Source organism: Bos indicus x Bos taurus, chromosome 5 (assembly GCF_003369695.1).
Source record: "Bos indicus x Bos taurus breed Angus x Brahman F1 hybrid chromosome 5, Bos_hybrid_MaternalHap_v2.0, whole genome shotgun sequence".
NCBI classification, from domain to species: domain Eukaryota; kingdom Metazoa; phylum Chordata; class Mammalia; order Artiodactyla; family Bovidae; genus Bos; species Bos indicus x Bos taurus.
The window spans coordinates 72,690,326-72,711,083 of NC_040080.1; the positions used below are offsets into that span (position 1 = coordinate 72,690,326).

The window sequence follows — 20,758 nt, forward strand, 5'->3', positions numbered from 1 at the left end:
ATCCCTGGGTCAGGAAGGTCCCCTGGAGAAGGAAACGGCAACCCACTCCAGTATTCATGCCTGGAAAATCCCATGGACTGAAGAGCCTGGTGGGCTATAATCCATGGGGTCACAAAGAGTCGGACACAACTGAGCGACTTCTGTGTGTGTATGTGTGATAAGGGTACATATTTGGCTTTCTCCAGTTGACTGTAACTTGGAATTAGGGGCAAAAATTAGGAAAGCTGTCAGCTATTAATGAAGCCCTGGCCATTTGGGGCCAATTGCTGTAAGGGTTATTGTTTGGTTTCCTGGACTAGTTGCTACCGATAGTAGTTTGACCTCGCAGACTGGTTACTCTAGATAGAACATTAGCTTCCTGGGCTAGCTGATGCACGTTGTGGGTCAGGGTTCTGTTTTATAGGTAGCCTAACCATTGTTCCTTTGTAAATTTCTTCTCTCATAGGGGGAGACTGTAAGCTGTTTACTCCTTCATACTCTAGCTATAATTCACTGTGCAGGGGGTTGTGCCCCTGACTGCTTGGACCATATTCTGAAATGAGACCAGGCATGGACCGGCTACTTCATGAATTGTTGGCTCAGCAGAAAAGGAAGGCTGGATTGGTTCCTGGCTGTTGAGGGAAACTGCCTGTGTTAAATAGACCAAGTTTCCCCACTGGCACAGTGAAAGTAAGAAGGAAGGAAAGAGGTGCAGGGAGGGGAAACTTGACTTTAGAGGGCAGAGGGGAGAATGTTGGAGGACTGAATCAAGGAGATAGTTTCTTTTATATATATGTCATTTTATTTATTTATTTATTTTTGGCTATGCAGAATCTTCGTTGCTGCACAGGCTTTTCTCTAGTTGCGGCAAGCGGGGGCCTACTCTCTAGTTGGGGTGTGCTGGCTTCTCTTGTTGCAGATGACAGGCTCAACAAATCATGGGCTTCAGTAGGTGCCGCGCATAGCTCAGTAGTTGTCGCGCATAGCTCAGTAGTTGTGGCTCTCACGCTCCTGGATAAGGGATTGAACCCGTGTCTCCTGCATTGGCAGGCAGATTCTCTACCACCAAGCCTCCAGGGAAGCCCCGAGGAGATAGTATATTTTATGCTCAGGACAGCTGAAAGCCTGAGGATGCAGAGGGTCCAAAATTCCATATAGAAAACAACTGTAATGGGAGTTGGTGGTGGACAGGGAGGCCTGGTGTGCTGTGATTCATGGGGTCGCAAAGAGTCGGACATGACTGAGCGACTGAACTGAACTGAAGAGAAGAGAAAAGCAAAAGGGAAGATTAACTGAACTAAGTGTTGGTTCTCACTTGAACTGATCATGTTTGTTGATGATGGTGAATATCAAGCTGTGTTTACAAAGGCAGTTCTGACAAAGGCAGATCTTATGGTGGCCTATATGATGTGATCAGTGTATACTGATAAGGTAGACTGGACATTGACAAATGGGAATCACCTGCAAAGTCTTTTAAAGCTGCAGGTGCCCAGGTTCCACCCCTGCATAGGTACAGCTTCTTTCTGTTTTCTGCCAAGCCCCAGGTGAATCTGATGCACAGTCTGGTTTGGGAGGCATGTGCTTAGGCCAAATTCTCTTCTTTAATAGTATCTTAATATAGCAGTTATTTTACTGTAGTCTTTCACTACTCCACTTAATTCTTTCCATTTTTAAACACATCCTACACATTAATCTTTAAATCACTTTTACTTCATTGTTATTAAAATAGTGTATTCACAAGATAATTTATTCTCTGGTTGATGTTGATGATGTTATGGCTTTGTAATGAAAGTAGGAACCCAATTTAGAAAATGCAAAAAAAAAATCCATTTATCTTATACTACTCAAAGACATAATAACATATATGCAGAGCCTCTGGTGACAACTGATTTCATTACATTACATGGAACTAGTGTTTAAATTGTTTGGAGCAGCTTACTTTGTAAAACCTCTCAACACTTATGGTACAATGAGAGAAACCCTTCTTACAGATACTATGTGATAGGTTATATCTGACTTTCTTCCTCTCAAAAAAGGAAAGAAAATTCCCATAGAAATGATTATTAATCTGTTTAAAACAAATTAGATGAAAAATCACATTAAATGTGCATTTGAATATTTAGTAAAGATTTAAAGCAATAATAATGATACTAATAGTTGCCACCATCTACTGAGTGCTTGTGCATGCGTACTGAGTCACTCAGTCATGTTCGACTCTTTGTGACCCCGTGGACTATAGCCCGCCAGGCTCCTCTGTCCATGGGACTTTTCCAGGCAAGAATACTAAGAGTGGGTTGCCATTTCCTACTCTAGAGGCACTTCCTGACTCAGGTATTCTTTTCCGCTGAGCCACCTGGGAAGCCCCTGTTGAGTGCTTACTATTTGCCAGAGACTCTGTGCTAAGCACTTTACCTGATTATTTCATTATTTATCACAAAAGCTCTCAGGTACTCGTATCTGAGAGGTATCACCCAGGTACTTGTCCTATTTCCATTTTATAGATAGGAAAACTGACTCAGAGAATTTAGGTAATTTACCTCAAATCAGGGATTTCCCATGTGGCACTAGTGGTTAAAAAAAAAAACAAAAAACCCTCCTGCCAATGCAAAAGATGTAAGAGACGCGAATTCAGTCCCTGGGTTCGAAAGATCCCCTGGAGAGGGAAACGGCAACCCACTCCAGTATTCTTGCCTGGAAAATCTCGTGGACAGAGGGCCCTGGTGGGCAATAGTCCATGCGGTCTGCAAAGAGTCAGACATCTCTGAAACGACTTAGCATGTACCTCAAATCATAGTTTAATAAGTTGCAGACTAGGATTCTAACCAGATGGTCAGATTCCAGAGTTTATGTTGTTGTTTTTATTTAATTTTAAATAGGCTTTATTGCTTAGAACAATTCTGAGTTTACAGAAAAGTTTAGAAGATAGGACAAAGAGTCCTCATATACTCCGTCCTTCCCGTATACTCTGCACTCAGTTTCCCCTGTTATTAGCACCTGACATTAGTAAGGTACATTTGTTCCACTATTGATACACTATTATTCAATTGCATTCATACTTTTTTCAGATTTCTTTCGTTTTTACCTAAAGTCTCTTCTGTTTTCCAGAATCCCACCCAGTATATCATATTTCATTTGGTTATCGTGTATCCTTTGGAGGCTTTTGGCAGTGATAATTTTTCAGACTTTTCTAGTTTTTGATGACCTTGACAGTTTTGAGGAGTACTGGTCACTACTGATCAGGGCTGGTCTACTGTTTTGAAGAATGTCCCTCAACTAAGATTTGTCTGATATTGTTCTCATGACTAGACTGAGATTGTGGATTTCGGGGGAGAGCAGACCACAAGAGGCAGAGTGCCATTTTTATTACATCATATCAGGGGAACACACTGTTTACAGGACTGATCACTGTGGATGTTAACCATGGCTGGAGTAGAGTCTGTCAGGTTTCGACACTGTGAAATCACCCTGCCGCACCCCCTTTCCATGTTATGCTCTTGGGAAGGAAGTCACTGTGTGGCCCAACTTAAGACATAGAGAGTTAAGCTTCCCCTCCCTGAAGGTGGAGTAGAACCCATGTTCTTTGTCCACTATATCATTTCTCACATCTTACAGTGTTCTGTCTAGATCAGACTTTTAAGTTGCCACCTCTTTCTCTGTTCCCCTTTATGGTAAAATTCCTCAAAAGGGCTCTTTATACTCCAGTTTCTCCATCCTCCTTTAAACCTGTTCCAATCAGGTCTTCACCGCCCTACCCTACTGCTGCATTGACATTTCCCTTGTCCAAGGTCACTGTGGCTAAATCCAACGGTCAGTTCTCAGTCTTCATCTTACTTGACACATTTGATCATTCCTTGCTTCTGAAAGCTTTACTTTACTTCTAGAACACTACACTCTCTTCCTTCTCTTCTTACCTCGTATTCTCTGTCCTGATCTCTTAGAATATCACTGGGATCAGTCCATGGGCCTCTTCTCTGCTGTTTATCTATCCTACCCACTGTCTTTGTCAGTACCATCTATGTGCTGATAGCTCCCAGATCTCTCGCTGGGGTCTCTATCTTGAACTCAGCACCATCCATCCATTTGGCTACTTGACAGTCTTCTCCACCATAACAGTCCAGAAGTGTTCCACTCCTTCAGAGTTTCTCCCCATCTCAATGGCATCCCCATCCTTCTTTGTTCTGGCCAAAAGTTTAGTCTCCTCTGACTTCTTGCTTTCTCTCACAAACCACTTCCTGTCTCTCAGTAAATGCCATTGACTGTGCCTTCAGGATCTATCTAATAATCTGACCGCTTCTTATTATCTCTGCCACCACAGCCATCCTGGGGCAAACCACGATCAGATCTCACCTGGATAATTCAGCAGTTTCCTAGTTGGGCTCCTAGTCAGTCACCCTGCCTCACCTCGAGTTTCTTTCTTTGTTTCTTTTAAAAAATCAACTAATTATTTACTTATTTTTGGCTGTGCTACGTTTCTAGAGTTGCGGCAAGTGGGAACTGCTCTTTGCTGTGGTGCGCCGGCTTCTCATTGTGGCGGCCTCTTTTGTTGCGGAGCACAGGTTCTGCCTGGGCTTCAGTCATTGCAGCTTGCGAGCTCAGCAGTCGCAGCTCAGCTCATGGACTGTGGAACACAGGCTTCAATAGTTGTGGCATGTGGGCTTAGCTGCTCCAAGGTATGTGGAATCTTTCCAGATCAGGGATCAAACCCAAGTCCCCTGCATTGACAGGTGGATTCTTATCCACTGTGCCACCAGGGAAGCCCCTTGAGTTTCTTTTCAACACGGCAGCCAGTAAGCCTGTTAAAAGTGTGAACTGTCTTATGTGTGTGTGTGTGTGTGTGTGTGTATGTGTGCCCGCGCGCTAAGTCACTTCAGTCATGACTGACTTTTTATGACCCTATGGACTGTAGCCCGCCAGGCTCCTCTGTCCATGGGGATTCTCCAGGCAAGAATACTGGAGTGGGTTGCCATGCCCTCCTCCAGGGAATCTTCCTGACCCAGGGATGGAACCTGCATATCCTATGGCTCCTGCATTGCAGGTGGATTCTTTACCGCTGAGCCACCAGGGAAGCCCAAAGTGTCTTATACCATTATCTTATTAAGAACCCTCCAGTAGCTTCCCATCTCATGCTAGGCTTGCCTTAGCATGCATGCATGCTAAGTTGCTTTAGTGGTGTTCAACTCTGTGCGACCCTATGGACTGTAGCCTGCTAGGCTTCCCTGTCCATGGGATTTTCCAGGCCAGAATACTGGAGTGGGTTGCCATGCCCTCCTCCAAGGGTTCTTCCCAACCCAGGGACTGAATCCACATCTCGAATGTCTCCTCCATTGGCAGGCAAGTTCTTTACCACTAGTGCCACTTGGGAAGTCCCATCTCACAGAAACACCAAAGCCCTACATTGCTTTTCTCATTTCCTTCTTCTTAATCGCTCAACTCCAGATTAATTGGCCTCCATGGACATTCAAGAATTTTTTTCCTATAGGTAGCCTTGAGTCTTCCTTCTTCACATCCTTCATGGATTTTGATGACTTATTATGTACCCTGACTATGCTTTTAAAATTCATACATGCTCCCTTATGCTCCTTTACTGCTCTATTTTTCTCTATATCACTTATCATTCCTTGTATACTTTATATATATGCATATACATACATATATTTCTTTGTTTACTGTCCATCTAGAAATAAGCTTTATGAGGGCAGGGATTTTTTGTTTGCTTTGTTTCCTGCTTACTTCTCGAGCATCTCATATTGTACCTGGTATAGAGAAGACATTTCAGTAAATACCTGTTGATTGAATGAATTAAAGAATGTCTGTTAAACATCCAAAACCTTGTTGGGCAGAATCTTAAAAAAAGCATTATACTAGATACAATGCCATGGCCCCTGCTTGTAAGGATTTTCAAATTTAACATAGACAACAGACCAACATAGATCTATAAATTTTAACAAGAAGGAAGTATAGAAAAATTGTACTGATCATTACCTGAGTGTGGAAGGACACAGCTTCTGAGTTCCAGACAGAAACACTGCTGTTGAAGGTGAAATGTTCTTCAGTTATCTCCCCGAAGTCACTAATGTTAGATCCTTCCCTGGGTCAGGGATTGAGAGATCAAGACAGATGGAAGGCTCCCTCATGCATAGGCCTTCCCATTTATGAAATATGAGTCCTACTCAGGTAGGGAATAAAAAGTACACATAAGCTTAAGTATGGACAAGTATTGTTTCTTGTAAAATGTATGAGTTAGTGGGTGTTAATGCTATGGTCTGGTAAGGGGAATCGAGTTCACTTAACGCTTTTGAGTTTTGTTTTGCTTTTTGGGGGAATTAAAAATATTTCAATCTTAAAGGTTTTTTTTTTTTTTGCCTAATTTGTTTGTGTGCTAGTGGGAAAAAAAGAAAAAAGACATCTTTTCCTTTTCCCATTTTGTTATCTCAAAACAAACTTTGCAAGAATGTAGATAATTTCCTAGGGGTTTTGGCATGTGGTTATATGCAAATACAAAGATTCCAAATAGGGTATGTTGCGTTATTCTAAAAAACCCCTTCAGAGACAAATTTGCATGTGGAGAGTGATTTCTGCAGCTGAATTCCCCAGCGGTTAGCACTCCTAGATAGTTCTGCCCTCTCAAAACAGAGCCCCGGCGACCTTTGAGCACTGAATAATTAAGCTATCAGTATTTTCAGATTAATTTCTTTCTGGACTTCTCAGGTACTTTTTGGCTTATATTATGCCAAGATGACTTTCAACCAAAAAAAAAAAAAATGCCTTCCAAAAAATGATTTAAAACAGTGTTTAACTACAGCATATTTTTCCAAATATATCTTTTCATTTAGAATGCTTTTCACTTTCACAACACTATGGTCATTGAGAAACTCACTCTTTGTTTAGGACTGTTTAAATAAATAAATTTCTATGTTCTGGAACAAGTAAGGAAGGACTAGAGAAGACTTTGCATATTGAAGAACATAATAGGAATCAAGAATTTGTATTCTTGGGTACATGTATATGTATGTCTGAGTCCCTTCGCTTTTTACCTGAAACTATTACAACATCATTAATAGGCTATGAAAAAGTGTAGTTGTTTAGTTGTCCGACTCTTTGAGACCCCATGGACTGTAGCCTGACAGGCTCCTCTGTCCATGAAATTCTCGAGCCAAGAATACCAGAGTGGGTTGCCATTCCCTTCTCCAGGTAATCTTCCCCACCCACAGATTGAATTTAGGTTGCCTGCATTGCAGGCAGATTCTTTGCCACCTCAGCCACCATGGAGTCAGTCCCCTATACAAAATAAACAGGTTTTTAAAAAATTAATTAATTAAAAAAAAGAATTTGTATTCCTGTCACATCAAATTAATGTTGTCTTGCAGAATTTGATTTAAATGAATTATGCATTTTATGGACGCTAATAATATTCTTTTAGTAGTGTTTCTCTTCCCAATGTGTCATCACTGGAGAAAAGCTATTAAGGTTATGCCATGAATCACCAGCTACAGAAAGAGAATACATTTCATTTCCAGTCCTGGAAGCTACACATGCTTTCAGGATCCATTTTCACTGAGCTGAGTCAGTTTCAACACTGTCAACTATTTACTGTTAGAAAAACACCTTTAGCTTTCCCTAGACTTAATGCAAACTCAGAAACCTTTGCCCCAGGTCAGGGTTAGGGAACTGTAAGAACCTCAGCACATTTGGCATCTGTTCATTCACCCTCCAGCTAAATCTCAAGGGAATCATGGCCTCTTGGACTTTTAAAAAGTAAATTCAGAAATTAACAGAAAGAAAAATGGGTAATCGAATTATGTGGGAAAGCTGACATGCCCTGGAACTTGAAAAGTTAACTCCAGATTTCCTTAATAGTTATAAACTGTTGCTTTCCTACTGTGAGAATTGTGAGCTATAAAAAGTTTATACCTTTTTATGTGCAAATACTGTCTATGACACCATATGGGCTTCCCTGGTGGCTCAGACAGTAAAGCGTCTGCCCGCAGTGCAGGAGACCCGGGTTCGATCCCTGGGTTGGGAAGACCCCCTGGAGAAGGAAATGGCAACCCACTCCAGGATTCTTGCCTGGAAAATTCCATGGACTGAGGAGCCTGGTAGGCTACAGCCCATGGGGTCACGAAGAGTTGGACATGACTGAGCAACTTCACTTTCACTGTCTATAAGACTCCTGCTGCTATTGCTACCAGATGGGTCTTCTGAAAACTAAAGCTTTCATCTCCTCATCACCTCCTCAGGAATCTTAGATTTGTCCCATTTACTTTCAGGATAAAGTTTTAAGTTAGGCTGACACTCAGGGCCTCTGTCTGTCATTCAGCAAATATGCCCTGGATGTGGACTATGTGCTAACCACATTCCTACGAAGGTAACATGGACTTCATTGAGCTTGCTCACCCTCTCTTTAACGTGAATCCTCTCCTGCAAGCATACTGGTCTCCTCTTGGCCCCTCACGTCCTTTTCTTCATTTCTGGAACAGTTCTCCATCTGAGAGGCCTTAACCCCCCAACTGTTGCAAAGTGAGCTGATGTCCCATGGCCTCTTGCTTCCTTCCCTGGCTGTGGCAACCAACACGGGCATCTTCTTTCTTCACCCCTGAGAAGTTATGTGTGGGTCTTATCTCACACAGTTGAAGTGGAAAGAGAACTGTTTTATTAAGGAAAAATAAAGTCCTGCTGTATGGTATATAAATATTGTTAATTTTTATGGTACCTTAGAGGCTTCCCTGGTGGCTCAGTCAGTAAGGAGACTGCCTACAATGCAGCAGACCTGGGCTCGATCCCTGGGTCAGGAAGATCTCCTGGAAAAGAAAATGGCAACCCATTCCAGTATTCTTGCCTGGAGAGTCCCGTGGACAGAGGAGCCTGGTGGGCTGCAGTCCATGGGGGTCATAAGAGTCAGATAGTGACAGAGACTAAACCACACTTGGTGCATTATGCCTAATTCCTATGAATGTTAGCTGGTTGATTTACTAATAGACAAAGTGGAAATCTAAACTTTCCTTTTGCTGAAATTTGATATTTAGCATTCCCTTTTTGGAATGTTAATTTTGAGACTGGGAAATGTTTTAAAGACTGAAAGTGTTTTAAAGTCCGTACTTATATAAGGCAGGCCAGGGACTTCCCTGGTGGTCCAGAGGCTAAGTTACCATGCTCCCAAAGCAGAGGACCTGGGTTTGATCCCTGGCCAGGGAACTAGATCCCCTGTGCCACAACTAAGAGTTTGCATCCCACATGCAACGAAGACTGAAGATCCTGCTACAGTTAAGATTACGTGTAGCCAAATGAATACATAAAAATAATTTTTAAAAATCAGCAGGCCAGTGAAGGGCAACCAAATGTGGTATCTGTTTTTAGGAGGGACTGTTTGTCAAAGGATATTAACTGATGAGAAATTTGAGATTGCTCAATGAGACTGTGACTTGTCTGGAGTTGAACTGTAGGTTGGTGGCAGATCCGTCACTAAACCCACGTGTTCCTACATATATTCACTGGGCCACAATGATGTCTGGACTGGTGACTTTTCTCGTGAAAAGAGGGTATAGACCATGGGGCTCAGAGATCATTCTTTTGTCTTGTTTTCAAATTGGAACTTGAGTGATTTTTTTTTTTTTTCTCTCCAGAGTAGTATACTCTATCCAGTTATTCCTTAGGAATTGGCGTCTCTTTAGAAACACTCAAAGTTTTGATTTTGACTCAGGCTCTGGAAAGCACTCCTCAAGGGAGCCCACGATGCCCCATCTTTAGTTAGGGACCTGTCTTCACGCTCCACTCACACTTGCTATGTGCAGTTACTGCATTGCTAACAGTCAGTAGATGCTCATCAGATGTTTGAATGACACTGATTTGTGGTATTACTTCTAGGAACTTTTAGAAAGAGTTGGAGTGTTCATGTGATGAGTGAGTTGTGAGATGTGAGAGTTGGACCATAAAGAAGGCTGAGCACCAAAGAATCAATGCTTTCTAATTGTGATACTGGAGAAGACTGTTGAGAGTCCCTTGGACAGTGAGGAGATCAAACCAGTCAGTCCTATATGAAATCAACCTGAATATTCACTGGAAAGACTGATGCTGAAGCTCCAGTACTTTGGCCACCTGATGAACCGACTCATTGGAAAAGACCCTGATGCTGGAAGGATTGAGGGCAAGAAGAGAGGGGGCTACAGAGGATGAGATGGCTGGTTGGCATCACTGACTCAATGGACATGAGTTTGAACAAACTCCAGGAGACAGTGAAGCACAGGGAAGCCTGGTGTGCTGCAGTCCATGGGGTTACAGTTGGACATGACTTAGTGACTGAACCACAAATGTTCATAAAATTGTGTCTCAATCAAATAGACAAATGACATCATCTAAAAATACATTAAAATAGAATTAGCATATCTTACCAAATATTTTGCTTTGAAGGTACCTTTCTATTTTTTTTTTAGTGATATTTTGTCTCAAACATATATTGGCATTTGGTTAGTCCTTGCTTCTTCATGAGACATCATCTGTTCAAAGAGACGTGAAATGAAGATGTTACTGCCAGAACCTAAAATATGGAAGAAGGGCAAGACGTTCTAACTAAATGAATGATGTTAGATATTTTGTAGTAACTCTTCCCCTCCCACCCCACCACTTAAGCCAAAGCATGCATGCATTCAGATTGAATGTTTCAACGTTATCTTCCCTTGTTTGATTGTACTCACTTCCTGTACTCACTTCCTTTCACTAATTTCGGGTATAAGATGTAACTGAAATAAAACATTCAAGATAAGAACTTTGTATGTATTAGTTGGGTTAGTCTAAATTATACTGCAGTTTAAAAAAAAAAAAGCACAGCAGCTAAATCTCAGTGGTTAACCTAACCTTAGAGAAACTTCCTGTTTGCTTGTGGGAGGAGCACTGAGAGTCCAGGACAGCCAGTGTCCATTGTGGTGGTGCGGCATCTCTGGGCACTCCTTTCTTGACATGTGCTTCTACTGTTGCTGTGGCAGGGATGGGAGCCTGGAGAATTGCACCCTGGCTCATCGGTGTTTCTGGCTGGAAGAGACACATGGGCATAACCACCAACCTAGAGCAGGAAAATCTTATCCTCTGATGAGATTGAAGCTGGAAGTACTGGTGGGTACTAGGACTATCTACCAAATCTGCTTTGTTTTCTCAGGAAGAGGGATAGCAGTGGTATCATTTAGGGCTTCCCACGTGGCACTAGTGGTAACAAACCCGCCTGCCAGCGCAGGAGGCATAAGAGACGCTGGGTCAGGAGGATCCCCTGGAGGAGCAGGTGGCAACCCACTCCAGTATTCTTGCCTGGAGAATCTCGTGGACAGAAAAGCCTGGTGGGCTACAGTCCATGGGGTCCCAAGGAGTCAGACACAACTGAAGTGACTTAGCACAGCACAGTGGTATCATATTGTGATCTCTTTCAACTTTCAGGATTTACTTATAATCTCAGCCGAAACATAAAACTGAAGGAAATTAATAGTCCTGCAAACCCATGTCAGACTGAAAACATGGGGGGAGGGATGCCATAGTAAACAGAAGATATTTACCTTTCTGATGTCTTGATTCAAATACTGTAACTGGTGCTCAGTCGGTTCATTTCAGTCGCTCAGTCGTGTCCAACTCTTTGCGACCCCATAGTTCCTTAAGAAAATGTTAAAACCTGTGGAGTCTGAAGCAGACTGAACAAAAAGATAGTCACCTTAGGCTTATTGCTCTGGTCAGAGCTGAGAGCCTGTTCACCTTTTAAAAGGACATTAGCCTTTGGAGAACGTCTTTGGTGGCTAAGTGAGTCCTTAAGTGAGGTTGCCTCTGTTACTACTGGAGGGCAGCTTCCAAATTTGTGTGTGTCAGAGGGAGAGGGGGCTGATTCCCACAGCCAGTCATGGTGAGGTGTTGGGGTTCCCCATGACGACTTTCAGGTGGCAGCTGGATTTTGACCTATAGACCTGTATCTGACTTCCTGGAGTTTTAAGACTCTCTGGAGGACAAAGGTATGAAGGGTTGCTGCTATTACCATCACTGGCCCTAAAACACATCGTTCATTTTAGTACTCAAGATGGTTGGACTACCCTTCGAGTACCGTCCCAGGGATGAGAAAGCTACCTTTCCATCTGTAATTTGCTTGATTTCCCCACTCCTTTGCCTTAAAATACACTTTAAAATTTGGAATTTATGTGGAAAGATTGTATAATTTTTTACTCAAAGAATCCTCTTATCTCACAGTGCCATAAAAAGTCATACTAAATCAACTATACTCTAATAAAACTTTTTTTTTTAAATCATATACTTTCATTTAAGATATTTATAGGGGACCCTAAAAAAGTCATAGAGACTGTTTTAGAGTAATTTAAATCCTATTATCCAGCAGAACATATTTCCCTGACCCTACTCAGACCCTACCCAGATAACTTTTAATTGTTCAAACATGTTCAGCAAGACAATCTAGAATAAAAATTTAAAACAGCATTTCATAAAAGTTTCAACAAATGAACCGAACTAGTAATATATTATCAGTGACCACACTGAAGAAAATGAGAAAGAAAAGAACTAACCTAAGTAACCTTGGAAAACAAGCTCTTCCCAGAATACTCAGGCTGAGGACAAAAACAAGTGTACACAAATGCTGTAATTTGGTTAGCTAGTCTGTTTCTCACAGGGATTTGGGTTAGCCATTCTGAAAGTACTTCATGTACATGGTAGAAGGAAACAAACAGTAAATATATTGTAGATAATGAGAGCAGTTTCTCACTGTGTGAGAATGAAACTATACATGAGACAGGACTAAAATGTGCCATATGGTACTGACTTGGATCAAGGGAATCAGTAGAAAATCGTGGCTTTTCATACGTGTACCTATAGAAAAATACAGATGTATGGGTGAGAGAACCTACATGTATGTGTTTCCCACCTCTGTCTGCTTGGAGGACCTCAGTTCATTTCAGTTCAGTCACTCAGTCGTGTCTGACTCTTTGCACCCCATGAACTGCGGCATGCCAGGCCTCCCTGTCCATCACCAACTCCTGGATTCCACCCAAACCCATGTCCATTGAGTCGGTGATGCCATCCAGCCATCTTATCCTCTGTCGTCCCCTTTCTCCTCCTGCCCTCAATCTTTCCCAGCATCAGGGTCTTTTCCAATGAGTCAGCTCTTTGCATCAGGTGGCCAAAGTATTGGAGTTTCAGCTTCAACATCAGTCCTTCCAATGAACACCCAGGACTGATCTCCTTTAGGATGGACTGGTTGGATCCCCTTGCAGTCCAAAGGACTCTCAAGAGTCTTCTCCAACACCACAGTTCAAAACCATCAATTCTTCGGCACTCAACTTTCTTTAGAGTCCAACTCTCACATCCATACATGACCACTGGAAAAACCATAGCCCTGACTAGACGGACCTTTGTTGACAAAGTAATGTCTCTGCTTTTTAATATGCTGTCTAGGTTGGTCATAACTTTCCTAGCAACAGGGAATACCTCTAGCATCTAGTTCTTGCTTTCTAAGCACCATTATCCAAGAAAAGGAACCGGGACTCTTGGGAAAAGTAATTATATTGAAGACGAGGAGAAAAAATGCAGAATGAACCTGGAGCAACTTGTATAGCCAGAAAATAAGGAACTGTTCCAAAAATGACAGGGCTTGTCAGAAGAATACAGAAGCCAAACTGAATGGACAAAGCTGGAGCAATTGTAGCAGCAAAATAAATAATGATAGTATTGGATTTTAACTTGTAGAATAAAATAAATATTCATGAGGCCACATTGATAAATTAATTACCTAAACAAATGGAGAAGAAGAAACAACACTTTCTTACAGAATTACCAGTTAATGAACATAGGTGGAAAAGAGTGAAATAGAAGAAGACCATTAAGCAAATCCTGCAGTAATGATTATGATTAATAAGAACCACTGTAGTTGCAAATATTTGTAGGCAAAATCTGAGAAGCAAGATATTTCCATAGTCTCCAGTATCTCCCCCAACATAGTTATTAGTTTAAAATAATTAATAATAATTTTATAGTGGAGAAACCTGCAGACACTACCTTAGCCAGGGGATCAAGATTAATATAGGCAGTAATAAGACATGGGCATCACGAACCTCTTGATATTATGCACAGAGAAGGATACAAGGATTTCACTGTCTGAAAAACAAGGAAAGATTGAGGAACATCAGATTAGTGGAAGTTAAGGAGAAGTGAAGTGAAGTGAAGTGAAGTCGCTCAGTCATGTCCGACTCTTTGTGACCCCATGGACTGTAGCCTACCAGGCTCCTCCGTCCATGGGATTCTCCAGGCAAGAGTACTGGAGTGGGTTACCATTTCCTTCCCCCGGGGATCTTCCCTACCCAGGGATCAAACCCGGGTCTCCCCCATTGGAGGCAGACGCTTTAACCTCTGAGCCACCAGGGAAGCCAGGGAGAAATAACGAGTAATTGAAATGTGAGAAACTGGATAGGATCTTAGAACAGAAAAAACACATCAATAAAAAAATGGGTGAAAATAGAATGAGGTTTGCAGCTTAGGCTTCCCTTGTGGCTCAGCTGGTAAAGAATCTGCTGCAATGCACAAGACCTGGGATCGATCCCTGGGTTGGGACGATCCCCTGGAGAAGGGAAAGGCTACCCACTCCAGTATTCTGGCCTGGAGAATTCCATGGACTGTATAGTCCATGGGGTCGCAAAGAACTGGACATGACTGAGTGACTTTTCACTTGCACTTGCAGCTTAGTAACCACTGGGTCTGACTGTGGTTATGTAAGGTCTTAACATTAGGGGAAGTTAAAGGAGTACGTGCTAAAATTAGTTCAAAACGTAAATGTAAATAAAAGGTAATAAAACATACCAATGAAAGTAAATTATTCTTTGGTTCTTCCTATTACAATTTCCACAGCGGAGCGGCTTTCAAGCAGCTGGCTGGATGTTCGTCACATTGAAAAATATGTAGACCAAGGTAAAAGTGGAACAAGAGAATTGCTTTGGTCCTGGGCTCAGAAAAACAAGACCATCGGTGACCTTTTACAGATCCTCCAGGAGATGGGGCATCATCGAGCTATCCATTTAATTGCAAATTATGGTAAGCATTGATTCAAATGATATTGCTCTTGGTTCATTTTATATAAATCGTAACTTGTAAATATTGTATTTTATCCAAGACATTGACTAGTCATGTTGTATGTCAGTGATTACTTACCTACGGCTTTTACCTGAAGGGGAGTTTGCAGCTTCATATTTTTGTGACGCTTTCTTTTCTTATTGCCTAACTTATACAACAGATTCCTTTCCACCACTTTATAGTTGCTTTTTAAAATTTATTTACAAGTTATACTTCTTAAAATGTTCTTACTTAGTTAAGAGAATCAGCTCTCTTTCCAAGAATCTGAAACTGAGTCATAAACATGATCAGAACCACAATATGAGTAAAATGAAAATAATGCTGTAATTTATTTTACCCTATAATAACAAATTAAAAATAATTGAATTTCCCCTGTGTATTTTAGGGCTTTCTTGGTGGCTCAGTGATAAACAATTCTCCTGCCAATGCAGGACACATGGGTTTGATCCCTGGGTCGGGAAGCTTCCCTGGAGGAGGAAATGGCAACCCACTCTAGTAGTCTTGCCTGGAGAATCCCATGGGCAGAGGAGCCTGGTGGGCTACAGTCCATGGGGTTGCAAAAAGTTGGACATGACTTAGCAGCTAAACAACAGCAACCATCTGTGTATTTTGGTGCAAATGATAACCTCCAGAATAACCCTGGAATTTCTCTGTTATCGTCACTGTTGAGTTTATGCCATGGCTTCTAACTTTGCTTTACCTGTTTACATCTATTTCACCATGTCCTGCTTCTTCCCTCTCTTTGTCTTCTGTTTCTGACGCTGTGTCATTCCTTACATTTAGAGTTACCTGGAAAGTAAAGCATGTACAGTCTTTGTAAATAAAATAATCTCCTAATGTACCTTGTTCTGTTTATTCCACTTTGGATTCATTGATATTGACAAGAATGATCTTGAGTTATCTTGGGTCTTAGGTTATGGATGCAGGACTCTTAGGTGGGAAAGTCCTTTAGATCAGCAGCCTTATTCTTTGAATCTTTCATCTAGGCATATTTGTAGTTCTGTGTATTTGCACACATGCTGTTTGATAATATATTTAGTCCAGGCAAGCCACTGTCTCATCACTTAAAGAAGCTTTACACACATGAGAAGAAATCCTGAGAGATTTGTACCAGAAAACTGTAGCTTCAGAGTGACTTTTATTTTGTAGGGTTTTCACATGAAGTAGGTATTAGACTGGAGAAGGCAGTGGCACCCCACTCCAGTACTCTTGCCTGGAAAATCCCATGAACGGAGGAGCCTGATAGGCTGCAGTCCATGGGGTCACTAGGAGTCGGACACGACTGAGTGACTTCACTTTCACTTTTCACTTTCGTGCATTGGAGAAGGAAATGGCAACCCACTCCAGTGTTCTTGCCTGGAGAATCCCAGGGACGGGGGAGCCTGGTAGGCTGCAGTCTATGGGGTCACCCAGAGTCGGACACGACTGAAGTGACTTAGCAGCAGCAGCAGCAGGTATTAGACAGTTCCCATAGGTTTCTAGCATGATATTATCCTATTAGTGATATACGTATAACTTGGCTAATACATTGTGTCTGTTGCACACTATTTCTTCACTGAGTTTTATACAGCAGAATGCTTCACTATGCCACTGACTGATCTAGTAAAGTGCCATTGAGTCTCTGGGAGCTGTAAAGTAATGCTTTTTCATTATTTGAGCCTTGTCCAGCCACCTTCACCACCCATGCAACTGGTTGTTCACAGTATAGACTCACACCAATATATTTTATACTTCAGTATATTTTATACTTCGGTTTTCTGGAATTGATTGCAGAGCGTCTTCTCACGCTCCATGTTGTTTGTTTATGCAATGGGGAATTATGTGGACAAAAATTCCACATCTTTGGTTTGACTCCAAGGCTGTGGCACATGCAAAATTTCATTTTTTTTTTCCTGAGTATTTTTTTGATTCCTCCCTTCCTTTTGTTTATTTAGTTTTGGCTGTGCTGGATCTCTGTTGCTCTATTCGGGCTGTCTCTAGTTGCAGTGAACAGGGGCCGCTCTCTGGTTTTGGCTCACGGGCTTCTCGTTTTGGTGGCTTCTTTTGTACGGCCTCTTGCACAGGCTCTAAGTGCACAAGCGTCAGGAGTTGCAGCATGTGGACTCAGTAGTTGTGACTTGTGGGCGCTAGAGCATGGGCTCAGTGCTTGTGGTGCATGGGCCCGGTTTCTCCGAGGCATGTGGGATCCCCCCAGACCAGGGGTCAGACCTGTGTTCCCTGCACTGGCGGGTGGACTCCCATCCACTGTGCCACCAGAGAAATCCCTTCGTTTTTTAAAATGTGGGATTAGTTGATTGGTGGAAAGACAATATACTGCCCTAATACCAGAAGATAGATAAATTTGACGTGAAAAGAGTGTTTTGTTTTGAATCCTTTGCTAGGGAAAATAGCATTATTTAGTTGGAATTTATTGAGTAAATGCTTTGAATTTTAATCTTATAAACATTAATTATATAGCTTATTAAAAGCAGCCAGGTGATGACTCCTTGGAAACATTTATTTTTGGCCATATCAGGTCTTGGTCAAGGCATGTGGACTCTGTAATTGCAACACGTGGGCTTAGTTACCCCCTGGGCATATGGGGTCTCAGTGCCTTGACCAGGGATTGAATCCAAGTCTCCTGCACTGGAAAGTGGATTTGTAACTACTGGATTACCAGGAAAGTCCCACATTGGAAACATTTAAGTGTAATTTGCTACATTTGTGTTTCCTATGACATCAACTCACTGAGTCAGGAGTTGCAGCTCCTAACTGAAAGACTAAAAAGTTAGTCTTTCTTTCTTGTTACCATGAACAGAGTTATCAATTATCCAAATAATCTATTTTTGTCTACTTTTCCTTAAAATTGTTTCATTTGGGGGAGTGATTTTCATGTTAGAGGGTTTTGTGGCATGTCATATTCCAATCTCCAGAGATCACTTTCTAGATTTGGAAGTTCTTTTGAGTAGTAAATCCCCTACATACCAAAGAGTTCCTTCCATTCCCAGAGTGCATTTGTAAATCCAATTTGTTTGTAAGTCCAATAAAGTTGGCCTAGGTACCCAACTCACACTATCAGCTAAAAAGTATTGTACTTAATAGGTTTATAATACTTTTCACACAAATAAAACATAAAAAGCAAACAAACACAAAAAATAAAGTATGTTTAATCTTATAGTACAGGACCTTGAAAGGTACAGTGGTCTAGTACAGCAGCTGGCATTCAGGGCCTGGCAGTGAGTGAACAGGCAAGAAGAGTCACTGACTGGAAGAGAGAGAGGAGGTAGGAGATGGTAGAGCTGAAGGATTGTTAGCAACAGGAAATGGACGGCAAGCTGCAATTAACACCTGACATTGAGGGAACACGTTTGCATCTTTGAAAGTTCTCAGTTTGAAGGCTCATATGTAGAGGACTTGACTGTGTTACAGAGAAAGGCCTTGTATTTCTTCCCAGGCATTTTTCCTGCAATTCAGGTGGCTGCCACTAGGTGGTGTCTTCACATCCAGGAAACATGCCCTCAGATCTCAGGGCATAACCAAGTTGTTCAAGAAACTAGAATTTTTACTTGCTGTCATTATATTTCTGGCATGCATATCCTTACATAGGCTTCCCCTGTGGCTCAGCGGTAAAGAATCCACTGCAGTGCGGGAGACACAAGAGATGTGTGTTCGATCCCTGGGTCAGGAAGATTCCCTGGAGGAGGACATGACGAACCACTCTAGTATTCTTACCTGGAGAATCCCATGGACAGAGGAGCCTGGCGGGCTACAGTCCATAGGGTCCCAAAGAGTCAGACATGACTGAAGTGACTTAGCATGCATGCATATGTCCTTACATATCGCATTGTGCATGTAAATCTCAATGGTCAGTGGTTGTCTTTTAATTTTCCTTTTTATAATTCTGTTTATTTTTTTATGGTTGTGCTGGGTCTTGGTTGCTATGCGGGCTTTTCTCTAGTTGAGCGGGGGCTACTCTAGTTGCTGTGCACAGGCTTCTCACTGCGATGGCTTCCCCTGTTGTGGAGCATGGACTCTAGGCACGTGGGTTTCAGCACATAGGACCAGTGATTGTGGTACACAGGCTTAGTGGGATCTTTCTGGACCAGAGATGGAACCAGTATCCCCTGCATTGGCAGGCGGACTCTACCTCTGAGCCACCAGCGAAGCCCGGTCTTTTAGTTTGGACATGAAATCCGCAGCTTTCTGCTGGCTTCTTAGGAGAGCCATTTTGAATCTTCCATTTTATCCAACAATGAAGCCTTGTCTATTTATATGCAACAACAGGATAATAGCTTTTAGTCTCCTTGCAACCTGAAAACTTCAAATTTTATTCTATACAGCAATACCTTTCTCAGAATGTTTGTTGTTTATTTTTCTTGCCTAATTGTCCTGCCAGAAGCCTTTAGTATAACATTGAATAAAAGTGGTAAGACTAGACCTTCTTTCTTGTTCCTGATCTAAGGGAAAAACATTTTTTTTCACTATTATGTATGATGTTCACTGCAGGTTTTTCACAGATGCCCTTTATCAAATTAAGGAATTTTTTTTCTCCCTAGAGTTTTATCATGATAGCTTATTGAATTTTATGAGTTTTGTTCATTTTACTAATGTGTGTTACATTGATTGGTTTTCAAATATTAAGCTAACCCTGGATTCCTGGGATGAATCCCACTTGGTCATAGTATCTCATCTTTCTTGTTTCTGGATTTAATTTGCTAATATTTTGGTGAGCATTTTTGCATCTACATTTATAAGGGTTATTGGTCTATAGTTTTCTTGTGCTGTTTTGTGTGGCATTGATATAAGAATAATATTAGCCTCAAAGAGATTTGGGAATTGTTTCCTCCTCTTCTGTTTTGGAAAAATTGGTGAAGAACTGGTCTTAAGTCTTCTTTAAATGCTTGGTAGAGTTCACTTGTGAAGCCATTTGGACCTGGGCTTTTCCTTATGAGAAGTGTTAAAATATTAGTTAAATTTCTTCCCTTGTTACAGATCCATTCAGATTGCTTATTTCTTCTTGACTTAGTTTTGGTAGTCTGTGTCTTTCTAGGAATCTGTCCATATTATTTATCTAGTTTTTGGACAAATAGTTGTTTACAGTATTCCCTTATAATTCATTTTATTTCTGTAAGGTCAGTAGTTATGTCTTTTGTTCTTAATTATGATAATTTGAGTCTTCTTTTTTTCTCTTTTGGTCAGTCTAACTAAGGGATTGTCAACTGTGTTTATATTTTCAAAGAACCAACTTTGATTTCATTGATTTTTCTCTTTTGTTTTTCTATTCTGTTCTTCTGTTTCATTTATTTCCACTCCAATCTTAATTCTTCCTTCTTTTTGCTTCCTTTGGTTTAGTTTTCTCTTCTTTTTTATTCCCCAATGCAAAAGTTTAGGCTATTTATTTGATATCTTTCCTCTTTTTAAAGGACAGCATTAACAGCAAAAAAATTTCCCTTTAAGCACTGCTTTTGCTGCATGCCATAAATCTTGGCATGTTGTGTTTTTGTTTTCATTTATCATAAAGCTTTTTCTAGTTTCCCTTGTGACTTCTTGACTCATTCATTATTTATGAATTTGGTGTTTAACGTTCATGTGTTAGTCAATTTCAAAAACTTCCTTTTGTTATTGATTTCTACTTTAATTCCAGGTGGTCAGAGAATATACTTTGTATGATTTCATCCTTCCAAATTTATTAAGGCTCATTTTACTG

At 41.3% G+C, this 20,758-nt stretch overlaps 1 protein-coding gene across 2 annotated transcripts in view; it reads left to right on the plus strand.

The window, feature by feature from the left end:
* The window catches only part of IRAK3 (interleukin 1 receptor associated kinase 3), a 61,339-nt gene that overhangs the window by 3,579 nt on the left and 37,002 nt on the right, over positions 1-20,758 (plus strand). The window contains exons 2-3 of one of the 2 annotated variants that reach the window (XM_027542459.1): positions 10,956-11,082; positions 14,851-15,033. In XM_027542459.1, coding sequence (XP_027398260.1) covers positions 14,994-15,033 — 40 coding nt within the window. In that variant the 5' untranslated portion in view covers positions 10,956-11,082; positions 14,851-14,993. The remainder of the gene's footprint in view (positions 1-10,955; positions 11,083-14,850; positions 15,034-20,758) is intronic. The other variant, XM_027542458.1, reaches the window with a different exon arrangement.